Source organism: Monodelphis domestica, chromosome 6, assembly GCF_027887165.1.
Source record: "Monodelphis domestica isolate mMonDom1 chromosome 6, mMonDom1.pri, whole genome shotgun sequence".
NCBI lineage: Eukaryota > Metazoa > Chordata > Mammalia > Didelphimorphia > Didelphidae > Monodelphis > Monodelphis domestica.
The window spans coordinates 127,137,750-127,152,890 of NC_077232.1; the positions used below are offsets into that span (position 1 = coordinate 127,137,750).

General features: G+C 35.5%; 1 protein-coding gene across 6 annotated transcripts in view; it reads right to left on the reverse strand.

The window, feature by feature from the left end:
• Positions 1 to 15,141, reverse strand: part of RFC1 (replication factor C subunit 1) — a 168,344-nt gene that overhangs the window by 116,375 nt on the left and 36,828 nt on the right. For 5 of the 6 annotated variants that reach the window (XR_008912856.1, XM_007496556.3, XM_007496555.3 and 2 more), the window contains 2 exons: positions 5,120 to 5,352; positions 3,936 to 4,013 (listed from right to left, as the gene is read on the reverse strand). Coding sequence is in view for 5 of the 6 variants with exons in the window: in XM_007496556.3 (XP_007496618.1) it covers positions 3,936 to 4,013; positions 5,120 to 5,352 (311 nt within the window). In the remaining variant the exon portion in view is untranslated. Of the gene's footprint in view, positions 1 to 3,935; positions 4,014 to 5,119; positions 5,353 to 13,174; positions 13,236 to 15,141 lie in introns of those variants that run through there. The other variant, XM_056802539.1, reaches the window with a different exon arrangement.

Below are 15,141 nucleotides of genomic sequence, written 5' to 3' on the forward strand. Positions count from 1 at the left end.
TCATAAACCCAAAAGTAAAATTATAAGGAAATGTCAATCTGAAAAAATTATACAAGAAATAGCATGAAGGAAATAAATGAGTCTAGATAATTAATAATAAAATCTTTTTAGTGTATACAGTAAGTACATATAAATGAAAATACATAAGAATTTTTTCAATCATAAAAAATTTCTAAAATTTGCTTCTAATTTCTAATCTGAGTATCCTATATAATATATCTCCTATACCCATTAGAAGAAAAGGTCCTTGAAGGGAGAAACTATCTTCACTTTTGTTTTTGTTATCCCCAGTGCTTGAGACATAGTAAGAAATTAATACTTTTTCATTCATTCATTTATTTATTCGTTCATAGTGCCTGGCCCTTAGTAAGCTTATAAGTGCTTTTTGACAGACATTAAAAAGTGCATGTTAGGTCTTTCATCAATTTTCTTAACAAGGCAAACTATAAACATCCTGGTTATCATGTTATTACTATCAACTATTTTTGACTACAGAAAAACTGAGTTCATCCTTAAGATAAGTATGTTCAACAGAATGTTAAAATCTTTTTTCCCAGCTAGTAAATGGTTTACTGTAACACTGGACACACAACACACACACATGAACCCATGATGTATGTGCACTCTACAAATGACTGCTATTCAATTTCAATTGAGCTCTCACTAATGCATACCAATCATTTTTATTCTTTCCTCTGCTCTCTACTACATTCCTTATATTAGCTATTCCAAACCTTTTCTACAATATCTTCCCTACTTCCCTCTCATAGAGGAAAAAAATGAGTTCATTCGCCATCAGTTTCCTCCTCTCCCCAATTCCATACTTCAAATCAGCAAATATCTCCTGATACTCCATTGTTTTATTCCAATCTCAGAGGATGAAGTAGTCCTTCTCCTTACCCAAGCCAACACCTTTATTTATGCCTTTAGTATTATTGCCACCTGTCTCCTCTGTGAGCTTGTCTCCTTACATCCCTAATTTTCAATCTCTCGGTATACATTGACCTGATACATTCAAACATGTCCATTTTTCCACATTCTTAAAAATTTTTCCCTTGATACTATCATCCTCTCCAGTTACTATGTTATTTATGTGTCCTCCCTCTCACAGCTAAATTCCTAAAAAATAGTTCTCTACATCCATTGACTCAACTTTCATGCCTCCCACTCATTTTCAACATCTTGCAATTCAGTTTCTAACCCCACCAACTATGAAAGGTGATCTCTTTGCTACAGAATTGGCCTTTTATCAGGCTTATCCTTCTTGACTTTTTTGTAGCATTCCACGCTGATGTTTTTCTTTCTGAATATGCTCTCTCTTCCCAGGCTTGATGGCACTGATTCTTTTCCTACCCATTGGCTCTAATATCATTATCATTTGCAGATTATTATACTCACTATTATTCATGGAGTGTATGAGACAATCTCTGTCTCAAATCATTAATTTGGTTTTTTTAATACTAAAAAAAAAAATCTGCTTTAACTTAATGTCCCAAGTTCTTCATAAGGAGTTTTAAATTTTATTTAAAACTTAAAAATACATAAAATAACGAGAAAAAAAGTACTGACTGACAATACTGCATATATTTTGAGACAGCTTTCAAATTTGTCCCTAGATGTTCTTCATCCTTTGACTAAAAGCTCTCCATCATCATATTTGTCACTTGTGGAATTGCTCCAATTTTTAAATTTCTTTTTCTTAAAAAGAAGCTAACATAATACTATAGCAATTGGTCAACTGAACTGTTATGGCTCAACAAGACCACTACCATCTGGACAATATACTTCAGAGAATATAGACTCTAGAGCTGGACCTCAGCAGTATATATATCAATCTATATCTGAAAAGAATCCTCATTGTAATCTACCAAACAGTGATCATTCAAGTTTAATTTGAAGATCTCCAATTAATTGCCCTCCTAAAACAGAACATTCAACTTTTGGACAGCTCTAATTCTCAGCAAGTGTTTCCTAAAAAGAAATCTAAACTTTTTTTCCTACTTCTATCTATTACTCCAATTTTGTCATATGAGGCCAAACAGAACAAAACTAATAGTTCTTCCACATAAAAGATCTTCAAATTCTTGAAGGTTAAACATCTATAATTACTTCAATTAGTCCTCAAATGATATGGACTCAAGGTTCTTCACCACCTTGGTTGTCCTCTGGACACTTTTAATTTGATCAACAGTTTTCTAAAAATGTGCTGCCTAGATATGAACAAAATACTCCAGATGAAGTCTAACTAGGGCAGCATAAATAAAAACTAATAAGCCCTTGTTAAGGAAAGTTATGACTCTATTAACAAAGTTCAAAATCCCATAAACATTACTGACAATTACATCAAACTGTTGTCATATTGAGCTTGTAATTCCCCAGGTTTTGTTTTGTTTTGTTTTAGAAAAATTGCTATTTAACCTTTCCTATTTAGTATTTCTGAACATGAGAGTTCCTGAACACAAATGTAGAATAAATTTACATTCATTCCTACTGAACTTCTCCATCTTAAATTCAGCCCAATATCTAGCCTGTCAAGATCTTTTTAGATTCTGACTCTCATCTATTTTAGTTATCCTTTCTAGTTCTGTGTCATCTTCAAATCTGATAAATATCACAGCTAAGTAGCATAATGAATAAATAGCTGAACTTAAATAGAGATTTCAGTCCAAATTATGCCTAATACTCTTACTAGTGATACAATCCTGGGCAAGTAACAACCTGTCTGAGTCTTAGTTTTCTCAAGTGTAAAATAGAAATAATAATTAGTATTCACCTCCCAGGGTTGTTGTGAGGATCAAATGAAAAGTATGTATAAAGTCCTTTACAAACTATAAAGTACAGTAATATTTGTCATTGGTTATCTATGCCTTTATCCAAATTATTGATAAAAATGTTAAATAGAAAAGAAGCCCAGATACTTAGGGCACTCCACTAGAGACCTCTTGCCATGTTGATAACTGAACCAGGAACAACTTTTCTTTGACTACTTTTATTAACATGGATTAAAATTAGCTTTTTTGGCAGTCAAATCATACAAATGGCTTACAGATCTTGTGGTTTTTTCCCCGAAGTATTCAATTCAGTTAATGTCATCCTCAAACTTAATAAGTATGTCATTTATGCATTCATGTTAGAAAAAAATGTTGTAACATTTTTAGAAGGGCAGCACTCTAAAATATGCTATGTGAAGCTGAAAAAGAATGACTAATCAACACTGAGGACAGTTGTTTTAACAATTTTTTAATTCAAATAATGGCCTAACATCTGTGTTTTACTACCCAACCTCATTTGTTTCCTTGAGGAAAGAAACTGTTAATCTTTGTAATACTAAAGTGCAGCAGAGAGATTTTTATACTGTAAGCATTTAGTAAATACCTGCTAAATGTTTATCTAGCCCCATCTTGGCGAAGGTGAGAGACACGTACCCTGACGTGCCAGAGGAGGTTTCTCTGTTCCCTCTCTCCACCACACCTGGGGACAATGTTCACATGCCTGCCCCAATGTGAGCACTTCCTCCCTCTGTGATCTGGGGTAATGTGGGGGGCTCGCAGGTAGCATGAAGGTGCAATTTGAGCATGCAATCTCTAAAAGGTTCACCAATGCTGATTTAGCGTAAGATCACGCTGCCTGTTTCTCATCTGATGACTTTTTTAAAGTCTGCAGTCCATTAAACTGTCCAAGTCTTTTTGATATAGATATACAGATATAGATAGTTTTCTCCTCTGTATCTTACTCTAATTCACTAATAAAAATATTTAATGAAACAGAGTCAAGGACAGAGGCTGATACACACCATGAGTGCCACCCCTGCTAGAGACATCAATTTATTAATCATGACTTTGTTCAGTGCAGAATTCATCATAACCATACTATTTAGATATCTAGTTCATGCATCTTCATGAAAATATATTAATGACTCAATAAAATGGCAATACCTCTGAATTCTCTTCAATTTGTAGTTGCTCAGCAATAGCTTCATCAGTTAATCTGGAATCATTTGTATTTTGTGAAGGCTATATTTTAAACAGAATTAGCATTAACATAATCAAATCTTTATTATATCATTACCCACATTCCATAAAATGGCCATTCTATGACAGTTGAAATAAGGAGACAATGACTGATGAAATATTATGTAAAATATTAGAACTAAAAATCACGCTCATTGCACAAATATATATGTCCCTATTAATTTTTTGTCCTTATGACCTAAAGGACCTGGACATAAGCTATATGACTACCACTCCTAAGCTCAGAGATGTGAGACAATTTTACATCTCTTGAGCCTATGGATCCTCATCAAAAAAAAAAGATGAGAGTAGCTGTATTACTTCACAGGGTGGCTTCTAGGAAAGCACTTTGTAACATTAAAGCACTACGTAAATGTGAACTATACTAAGATATCTAACAAAAAGGTATCCTAAAGATAAGTCACTCAAATCAGTCTCAAAGCTATAAATTCTAGTAAAATGACAAGTCTAACATTTTAGAGCAAGTTATTATGGGCAACTTAATGTCATTACAATGATTATGTATTTGTGTGTTTCAAAAAAGAGATCTAGATGGCCATAGCCCCAAGCAAAAAAAAGAACTGAGTAAAAACAAAATGTGTTCCACATGCTTGCATGAGCTAATCATTAAAAGGCATATATTTATATTCCTTTGGACAGCAAACTTACTTTTCAATTTTATCTGGCTTAGGCTAATAATAATGCAAGTTTGCATTATCTGAGTACACATCAACTGATGGTAAGAAGAAGCAGCCCGGCAGCACTGAAAGAAAACCAGGCAGAAACTGATAATTTACCAGAGATTATTCTCAAAATGGATAAACGAAGAATTGATTCTATTACTAAAGAGATCATTTGGGAAAGTTTGCTAGTAAATTTAATCTTATTTTCCTCATAAAGATTTAAATAAGTCTTTATTTATGCCTAAGAATTTATAGCATGCAAATTTAAATTTCTCAATCTTTTTTTACCTATAATCAAAGAAAAAAAATCACCACTAACAAAAAATAAATTTTCCCACTTAATGTTCTTGTTTCTCTCATTAATAATAACAACCACAGAGTAAGTTCCTTGAAGATTCCTGACCTAATCAAGCAGTCAATACTTACTTCTCTTCTTTTGCTTGCAACTAGCTTCTTCCCTGATCTTTGAACACTTCCAGTTCCAAAGTAATCAAGCACTGATGTGGGTGTAAGTTTGATAGGTGATAAAGGCTTATTCTTAATTGGAGGTTTTTTTCCACTATCTCTCTTCACATTTGATATTCCAGTGTGACTACTTGAAGATAATCCATTTTCTTTTGGCTTATGAGATTTCTTATTAATAAATTCATCTTCTTCATCTTAAATAAAAGATATTTAATTATTTTGGGTACAATATTTTAAAGAAATTTTCATTATATAACATAGTTTCTGCAAAGCCTATAAACAAGTTCCAAAAAATATCAAGTTCTTAATATCAATTCACTTTTGTTAAGTCTACCAAAAAATTCAGCTATCTTCTCACATTTACCAATATCCATTTTACCCATATCCAACCATATCATACTTTCTAACTGTAATCTGTAATATGTACAAATATATATGCCTTCAGAAAAATATAGTTAAGGAGATGATTCTCAACTTAGAGAATTTAAAATTCAAATGCTTTAGGTACATAACATCTGTTTCTACAGTACAATGGAAAGAGTCCTGAATAAGTTAAGAAATGAAAGTTTGAACAAAGGTCTTGTAGCTGTTGTGTGACTTTTTACAAGTCATATCTATGGGTCTCAGTTTCTTGATTTACCAAATAAGGGGTTTGAACTACATAGCCACTTAAGACTCAGCCAGCACTAAAACTATCATTTTTGGAAGTTCTATGGAGGATGGTAAGTTTTAAATGAAAATGAAAAATAAAACTAAAAAATATATTTAAATCACTACTTTTTGCTATAGCAAAAATCTGGAAACAAAGTTACTGTCCCATCATTGGTGAAAAAGTGAACAAATTATAGCATGTGAATATAGAAAGTGACAAGAGACTGAAGCTGATTTCATTGACAGAGGAATTTCTGAGTGAGGAGATTCCACCCTCCAAAGCAGATATATACTTTCTCTGCAACTTAAGAACCTTAGAAAGTTGCTTAGAACAAAAAATAGCATGAGTCAGGACCTCCAGGCTTTTCTCTCCACAATACCAGGTGTCTTTCACAAGATTTTAATGAAATACAACTGCACTACAAGAAATGAAAAGTTATGGATTCAAAGAACCTGGGAAGGCTTGCATCAATTCATACAAAGTGATAAGAATGAAGAGAATTATTCACAACATTGTAAAGAAAAGGAATTGTGAAAGACTTAAGAATTAGATAGTAAAGTATATAGCTGTGTGAAATTAATATAAAAATGTAACCCCTAACCCACACATATGCATTAAATCAGGACAGCAAATGGAAAGCCATGTGACTAAAAGGCCTCATGGGTACCTGGAGTCCTGACTTCTGAAATGGGCTGGGAGAAGTCCTCATGTGGCAGGTGATGTGTCTAGAAGTCAAGACTTGTGACCCAGACTGTGCAGAGAGCCCCAGTAGGAGTGATGTCAGTGGCCTTATAAAGAGGAGGGTCGAGCAGTAGCATGCTCTTTGTTGAGGAACTCTTCCTGAACACAAGCTGGACCACAAGCTCGCCTCCTTTTCTGGAGCAATCAAAGCTCCCCTTGAACCTCAGCTGAATACTAGATCCAGGGAAGCATGGAAGAGGTTTTTTTAAGTTAAGACAACCAGTTGATTTTTTTTCTTTCTTTCTCTCTCTCTCTCTTTTACTAATATTATTTAATATACAGTCTCCAAGATAAATTTTAATCATTACATAACCCAACACCCAGGTAGAAAGTAATGAACATCAAATGCAGAATGGGATATACATTGGACATGCAGGGTCAGAATTAACTAATGCAACACAAATTTGTTTTGTTTAACTATATTAGCTTATTATAAGACACAACTTTAATTTGGGGAGAGAGGATTTTAATGGGTAGACAGTGGTAGTGATAGCAACAAGAAAAAGTGCTAATGAAACATAAAAACAGAAGATGACAGAAGAAAATTCAAAAAAGGATTCAGACAAGCAGGGAAATGTTGGTACTACTATGTGAAATTTTATAAATATATATCTACATTTTTAAAATGCAACATTTAGAATCATAGTTGCATATACGATCCTTTTTTTCTGTCGTCCTTAGAATATAAAAATGAACTTCTCCATTAGTGGCAATGCAGTGATCCTAAACAACTTGGAGGGATCTATGAGAAAGAGCACTATACACATCCAGAGGAAAAACTGTGGGAGTAGAAACACAGAAGAAAAACAACTGCTTGACTATATGGGTCAAAGGGGATATGATTGGGGATTTAGACTCTAAATGATCACCCTAGTGCAAACATCAAGAACATGGAAATAGGTTCTGATCAAGAACCCATGTAAAACCCAGTGTAATTGTCTGTCAGCTATGGAAAGGGGTAGGAGGAGGGGAGAGAGGGAAAGAGATATGCTTATAACCAAGGAATAATGTTCTAAATTGACTAAATAAATTTTTCCAAAAAAAAAAAAAGTAAAAAATAAATGCAAATAATGGTCATTTTAATGATTTTCTAGTTCATAATAATCAAATATTTTAAAACAAAGAAAAAGAAAAAAATAGATAGTTTTCCTCTCAGGAAAATTCTAGCACACAATATTAAAAGTGATGACAAGTGAGCATGTTAAAAAAATTGTAATCTCTAAAAAGATTCAGAGCACTGGCGAAAATATTGAAAAGGCAATTCTGCTATGATGAACCTATTTTAAAGTTGTCATAAAGCAATTGTGAACTTTAGATTACTCCACCCTACTTAGACTAACAAAAATCAGGAAACTGTGACTTTAGATTATTCCACTCTACTTAGTCTAACAAAATCAGGAATGTCTACAACCATACTTAAGGATTGAGTATTTAGGAGGATGGCCTATGACAGACGTACTAGCAAATGACAAATCAGAAACAACTGACAGACCCCTAAGCTGTCCTAAGTCAAGCCTAAGCCTCTTTGATGGCAGAGAGGTGGCTGGTGGCAACTTGCTGAGCATCTTGGCATCTTGGCGTGGCTGCAGCTATTGTTCGATTCAGCGGTGAGTTTTCCTTGATACTACCCTGGAAAAAGCTGAGTAGCCTAGTTGGATTTTAGGCTGATCCTCTCCTCCTTTACTTTCCAGACTTTATCCTCTTAGAAGCCTCTAATCTTCTTCAGAGATCAAGGGGCAGAGGACTTTGAATTCCCCCTTGCATAAGCCAGGCAGGAGAAATCCTATACTTTTCCCTCTCTTTTCTCCTTGATTTCTTCCCTATATATTGATTAAACCTCCATATATTTCCAAACTGACTTGGGTATTTTATTTGGGATATCTCCTGGCGACCAAAAATTAAATTTAGATTTAGGTCACGACCCTAAATTATTCTTACAGAATACAGATTCTAGGAAGGAAGGAAGGAAGGAAGGAAGGAAGGAAGGAAGGAAGGAAGGAAGGAAGGAAGGAAGGAAGGAAGGAAGGAAGGAAGGAAGGAAGGAAGGGAGGGAGGGAGGGAGGGAGGGAGGGAGGGAGGGAGGAAGGAAGGAAGGAAGGAAGGAAGGAAGGAAGGAAGGAAGGAAGGAAGGAAGGAAGGAAGGAAGGAAGGAAGGAAGGAAGGAAGGAAGGAAGGAAGGAAGGAAGGAAGGAAGGAAGGAAGGAAGGAAGGAAGGAAGGAAGGGAGGAAGGAAGGGAGGGAGGGAGGGAGGGAGGGAGGGAGGGAGGGAGGGAGGGAGGGAGGAAGGGAGGGAGGGAGGAAGGGAGGAAGGGTGGAAGGGTGGAAGGGAGGGTGGAAGGGAGGGTGGAAGGGAGGGTGGAAGGGAGGGTGGAAGGGAGGGAGGAAGGGTAGAAGGGAGGGAGGAAGGGTAGGAGGGAGGGAGGGAGGGAGAAAAAATTGTAACATGAAATTAAACAAACTTTGTTTTTGTAATTTTAGTGCTTAGCAGAGTGCTTTAAACAGCATATAATAAATACTTCTTAAACTGAATTAAATATGGTTGATTGCCATTCTTTAGCGGTAGCATAAGGGTAGCTTCTATTACTGTTAGATTCTGCTATTATTTTCAGTAGCTGGGCAGTAAGACTAGTTTGTATTATCATTAGATAGATGAATGTTTTCTTTCTTTTTTCTTTCTCTTTCTTCCTTTCCTCCTTCCCTCCTTCCTTCCTTCCCTCACCCCCAAATTAAAAACAGACAATGTCTTATTTGGCTCCACTAAATAAAGCTAATGAAGTAGAACCTATAATGCTCTGTCTTAGAAATTAAACATGTATAACATTTAACAATGTTTAATTTCATACATTACAATTCTATAATTATTTCTATTATACTCATGGGAATATAGGTTTGGTATTCTACAATAATTGTAACCAAGCAATCAACTAGCATTCATTAAGTTTTTGCTACATGCCAGGAACTGTGCTTAAGCACAATACTTATTATGACTGGAAAAAAAAACAGGTCCTGCCATCAAGGAGCTTATAATCTAGTAGAGGGGATAAAATGGCTCTAGCAGCACTACAAAGCCCTCTTAGAGAATGAAGCATTAATGCCATCTTGAAGGAAGACAAGGAAGCCAAGAGTGAGAGGTGAAAAGGGAATATATCCCGGAAAGCCTATGCGAAGGAACAGAGAGAGAAGAGAAGGGAGCACTGTGTGTGGGGAACACCAAGCATGTCAGTATATAGCAAGATCACAAGAGTTCATGGAAGAATGTAAAGTGTAAGACTAGTAAGACAGAAACTGGTCAGATTATGTAGCTTTAAATGCCCTAGAATGGAATTCACATTTGATTCTGAGGGCATAGGGAGCCACTGGAGCTTATTGAATAGAAGGACGATATGGTGATACACTTTAGGAAAACCACTTTGGTAAGTCATATGGAGAATAGATCAGAGTGGGGAAAGTTTTGAGGTAGAGAAACCAATTAGGATGCAACTGTAATAGTTCAAGCAAGAAGACCCATACTACAGGGGTAAGTATGTGAGTAGGGGAAAAAAAAAAGACAGATATACAAGACATGTTACAAAGAGAGAAATGAAAAAAAATTGATTGGATATATATGGTGAGTATGAATGAAGAGTCATATAAATGATCATTAAGTATATACTAAATACCTATATGAGGGGCACTGGGAAGCACTGGAGTTAGAAGTACAAATAATGAAGCTACAGTTCCTAACAAGGAGCTTACATTTTTTTAAAAACCCTTACCTTCTGTCTTGGAGTCAATACTGTGTATTGGTTCCAAGGTAGAAGAGTGGTAAGGGCTAGGCAATGGGGGTTAAATGACTTGTCCAGGGTCACACAACTGGGAAGTGTCTGAGGTCAGATTTGAACCTAGGGCCACCTGTCTCTGGGCCTGGCTCTCAATCCACTGAGCTACCCAGCTGCCCCCAACTAGTTTACATTCTAATGATTCTGACATTGATTAGGAGACTAGGTAAAAGATGATCGTGCTCTTGACAATTAACTAGAAATTTAGGAAGAGAAAATTTGAAAGGAAAGATAACTAGTTCTCAGACTGAGTTTGAGATGCCTGCAGGATGTACAGTTTGAGATGTCTAAAAAACACTTGGGAGATATAAGACTGGTGCTCAGAGGAAAAATTAAGACTAGATCTACAGATCAGTGAATTATAATAATTGAACCTATGGGAGCTAATAAAATCACCAAGTGAGAAATTAGAGTTCTAAGAAAGAGCTTTTCTTCTTGGGGGGTGGGGGGGGGGGGCGAGGGGGACATGTAATTAGAATTTTCTCCCCAGAACTCTCTTTTCCAGCTTCCCATTTTCCTTCTCATGTTACATGCTTATGCTTTGAAGATAAAGTTGTGAGTACAGCTCCTCCCTCTCTCTTTCTGCTCCTAGGAAGGCGGTTGTAGAGTTGGGTGAGAGTCAGGCAGGAGAATTTTACCCACGTGGTTTTACTTGGGTTTTATACTTTTGATCTTTTATTTCTTCTACTTTAAGTGATTACTAATAAATGTTATAAAATATAATACTTGGAGTTAATTGACATTAATTTAAATCTTACAGTACCTACATGATACTTGTTAGTGGGTATAACATGGATAAAAAAACTTCAAAGGAGACTAAGGAATGGTCAGAGATAAGGAAAAAAACTAGAGATATTAGTCACAAAAATCCAGAGAAATGTGCAGGAGGTGATCAACAGCATTAAATGCTGAAAAAAAGGTAAAAAATCAAGATAGATAAGACTGAGGCACTTAGGCAGACAGACAAGAAATCGTTAGGCTCAGTATTACATTAAGCTCTAGGAATAAAAATATAAGCAAAAAGAACATCATCTGCCCTCAAAGAACAAACATTTTAATGAGGGAAGGAGTGAGAAAGTTACTCACAGGCAGGCTATGTTTGAAAAGCCCAGAAAACAAGTTGGGAAAAGAATGAAACAGGGCTGGCCTGGGCTCATCCCCAAAATATAGGCCGGCCCTTAGATGGAACTCACCCATGTGAAAAAGTAGTCTATATGGATAATTTCCAAAATGAGAAAGAAGCCAAGTCATAGTGGTGAAGCATAGATAGTCATTGAATGAAGAGAGGGAAATGAAGCATGGCCAATCTCTACCAATCCCCAAAATGGACCACACCACACCCCAAAGGACTCACCAATGGGAGAAGTGTGCTGACATGAACAAAAGAAGTTCCAGGGCAAGAAGACCCCAAGCACTGAGAGAAATTCCAAGGTGACAAGGCAGTTGAGTCATGGTGGCAAAGTCCAGAGAGTCTAGAAAAGGTCATTGGATTTGGCAATTAAAAGATCACTGGGAAAGCACAAAGTTTTTAGTTTACTGACTATTTCCTATTCCTAGAAAATGAGAGGTGCACTTTTCTACTTCATAATGATAGGAAGCTGGCTGAATGTCTATGGGATTTCTGTTTGCAAAGTTACACAAGGGAGTACTGTGTGTTAGCAGACTTTCTAAACACTAAGAGCACTTAAGAGTTCTGCCACACTACCAGCACTTACATTGTCTTGTTCTGTTCATTATTTTATCATGGATATAAAGCAATAAAAGATCATCAACAGGGACAAAGCCCCAGGAGCAGCAGGATATACCAAAAAGCTAGGTACTTATTTCCCAAAGGCATTTCCTATTTTCCAGTCTTCTCTATAATTTATAAGAGTTCTACAGCGAATGGCCTCAATATTTTTAGGTAAGAATGGGCATTACACTCATATGACAGGTAAGAAAAGCAGGTACTTTGGAAGAAATGAGAGACATGAAAGTTTGAAACAACTGCCACAGTGAGTGGGCAGAGATTTGATTAGGGAGAAAAAGTAGAATTACTTTGGAATGATGAGGGCCCAGTTGAGACTGGTTTGAACCAATAAGCATAGTTTCGTGACTTCATGCAGTTCTTCTATTCAATAACACAAGTAGGAATGGATGATGTGGATGACTGGAAGACATGATAGACACAAGAGCACTGGGAAAGGAAAGTAAGATATGGCATGTGGCCAGGCATGGTTAAGGACACATGTCTGAATCCCCTGCTACAAGGGAGGATGAAGCTGGTAGATCATTTGAGGTTCAGAGTTCTGAGCTGCAAGAGACTAACCTAATTGGGTATTCAAACAAAGTTTAGTACCAATACAGTGAGTCATGGAAAGTATGGGTTGACTAGGTTGCAAAAGGAGGAATGAAGCAGCAAAGGTTGGAAATGGAACAGGTCAAAGCTCCCTTGCCAATTAATAGTGGGATTTTGCTTACACAAAAAAGGAAGACCCAGTGGAGGACAAGACTTTCAGCAAAGGGAGCTGCCTAAACAGAAACAAATTATCCAGGTCCCATATACCAACTCCAGCAAAAACCTGAAATTCACACAAGGAAAAAAAAACAAAACATGAAATCCAATGATAAACTACAGTGATTTCTTCTAACCTATAATTGCACAAGACACCCAAAGCCAGTAGAAAATGGGACTGGCCCAACAAAATCAGAATCAGTCCAAACAATGAGCCAGTGGTCTCCCAAAATGATCCATAATGAGTCAGAGATAACATGTGGCCTAAAAAGCTCTATATCTACAGTTTTGAAGAACAGAAGCATCCCTACCCCTACTCTCATCCAGATAAACAAAAAGCCTTAGGGAACAACACATTAACACATAGAAAGGACAGCCTAAGCCCAGTTGGCTTCAAGGTCCCCAAGACTCTATCCTAAGATGTCATAAAAGGGCCTAAAGATCAGAACTCTAAAATTTAAAGATGCAAAGGGGAACCTAAAACCACAAAGTAGGAATTCAATGGAGAAACATTATAGATCTAAAAATCCTTCTCTGTAACAACTACAAACTCAAAAGGGTAATTTTTCCACAAGAACTACATTAATAGCAAAAAGAAATGAAGAAAGAGATTTTTTAAATGATCTAAGAGATCTAAGGGAAAGAATTATAAGAATAGCTGAGAAGAAAAAGTGACAAACCTTACTCAAGTAAAAGACTAGCTGAAAACAGGCTTGGTCAAAAAGAAATCAGTGATTCCATAAAACAGCAACAAATATTTAAATAAAATCAAGACTGAAAGAATAGAAGAAAATGAAGGATATTTATTTTCAAAAACTGACCTGAAAAGCATGTAAAGAAAAGATAATTGAAGAATCACTGAACTCTATAAAATCTGCCTCAGAGAAGGCAGAAGCAAAACAATGGTATAGCTAGGAAAGTCTGGGAGGTCAGTTAAGAAGCAAAATTAAGGCCTAGTGTTGGCCTAGGAAGTAATAAAGCTATGAAATATAGTTTCAAAATGAGAATTTCTCTAAGATATAAAAAGAAGTGAGACATTTAATCTTTGATGTTTAAAAACAAAACAAGTCATTTTCTTTTAAACTTGTATCTATAGAATCTTACAGATGATTAATTCAAGTAAGTACCTCTTTTAACCAAAAACCTAAAGAAATGATAACAATATCAAAAGGAAATAAGCAAAAACAGAATCCCCTATTTTGTGGTAGATGTCTTATTATGTAAATAACAACCATCCTAAAAACAGATGGGCTCTTTCTGTAAATGTACTTATTTTGTATTCAGCAAATGGTAACGAGGTCTTTTTTTTTTTCCCCAAGAAGCCTGGAATTTAAACTTTTGATAGCCATTTTGAACCCCACCAAAAGTTTAATGTACATGAACTCATATAAAAATTGAGAAACCTTTAATTTTTCAAATGAAACTGCCATTAAAGAAGTATTTTTAAAATTAAATCTGGAAATTTCACATGTTCTCTAAAGAATTCAGGGTTATTTTTATTTTATTTAGCCAAACATTTCAGAAATGGATCTCTTACTCTATTAACTACAAAATAAATTTATCAATTATAGCTAATTAATTATTTCTATCTATTATTTTTTTAAAAGGCAAATTTACAGGGGATTTCTCCATTGCTCTGATTTTGATATTCTCCCCCAACTTCTGTACTTTAATAGCATATAACACATATAAATAAATAACCCTGAACAAAATGAGATCAACAATAAATTGCTAACTCTGAAGTTTTGAGAATTCATTAAAATGTATGTAATTGTGTGTGTGATATACTCTTTTTATAGAACACTAATAAACAACCTGTAAAATTTGAATTATCAAAACATTAGGCTATGTTCCTAAGTTTCTATTGTGTGGGATGAAATTTGTACATTATTCCCCAATATACACTGATTAGTATTAGTAATTATAGATTGGCAACTTCCTATAGAAAAATAGTGATGTTAGGTGCCCTCCACTAGGAGATATCAATCTCTCATTTTGAAGAGTAGAAGAAACCCCCTTCCCAAGTAGCTATATACACATATATTGATATAGGCCTTTAAATATGCTCTTTTTCAAATGTAGCTAAGAGACTGCCTCTCCTTTTCTTCTATTCCCATGGGAAGGAGTTTAGAGGTGATCTAATTCCTTTGAGAAATCTCAAAACTTACAAGTTATAAACCTTGACTACAGGTCCCAAATAATGTTTCATAGAGTGTTTTCAGCTTGAATTGTTGCAATCTGATAAATCCTTGGACAAGCCTAAAACCTGACTCAACTA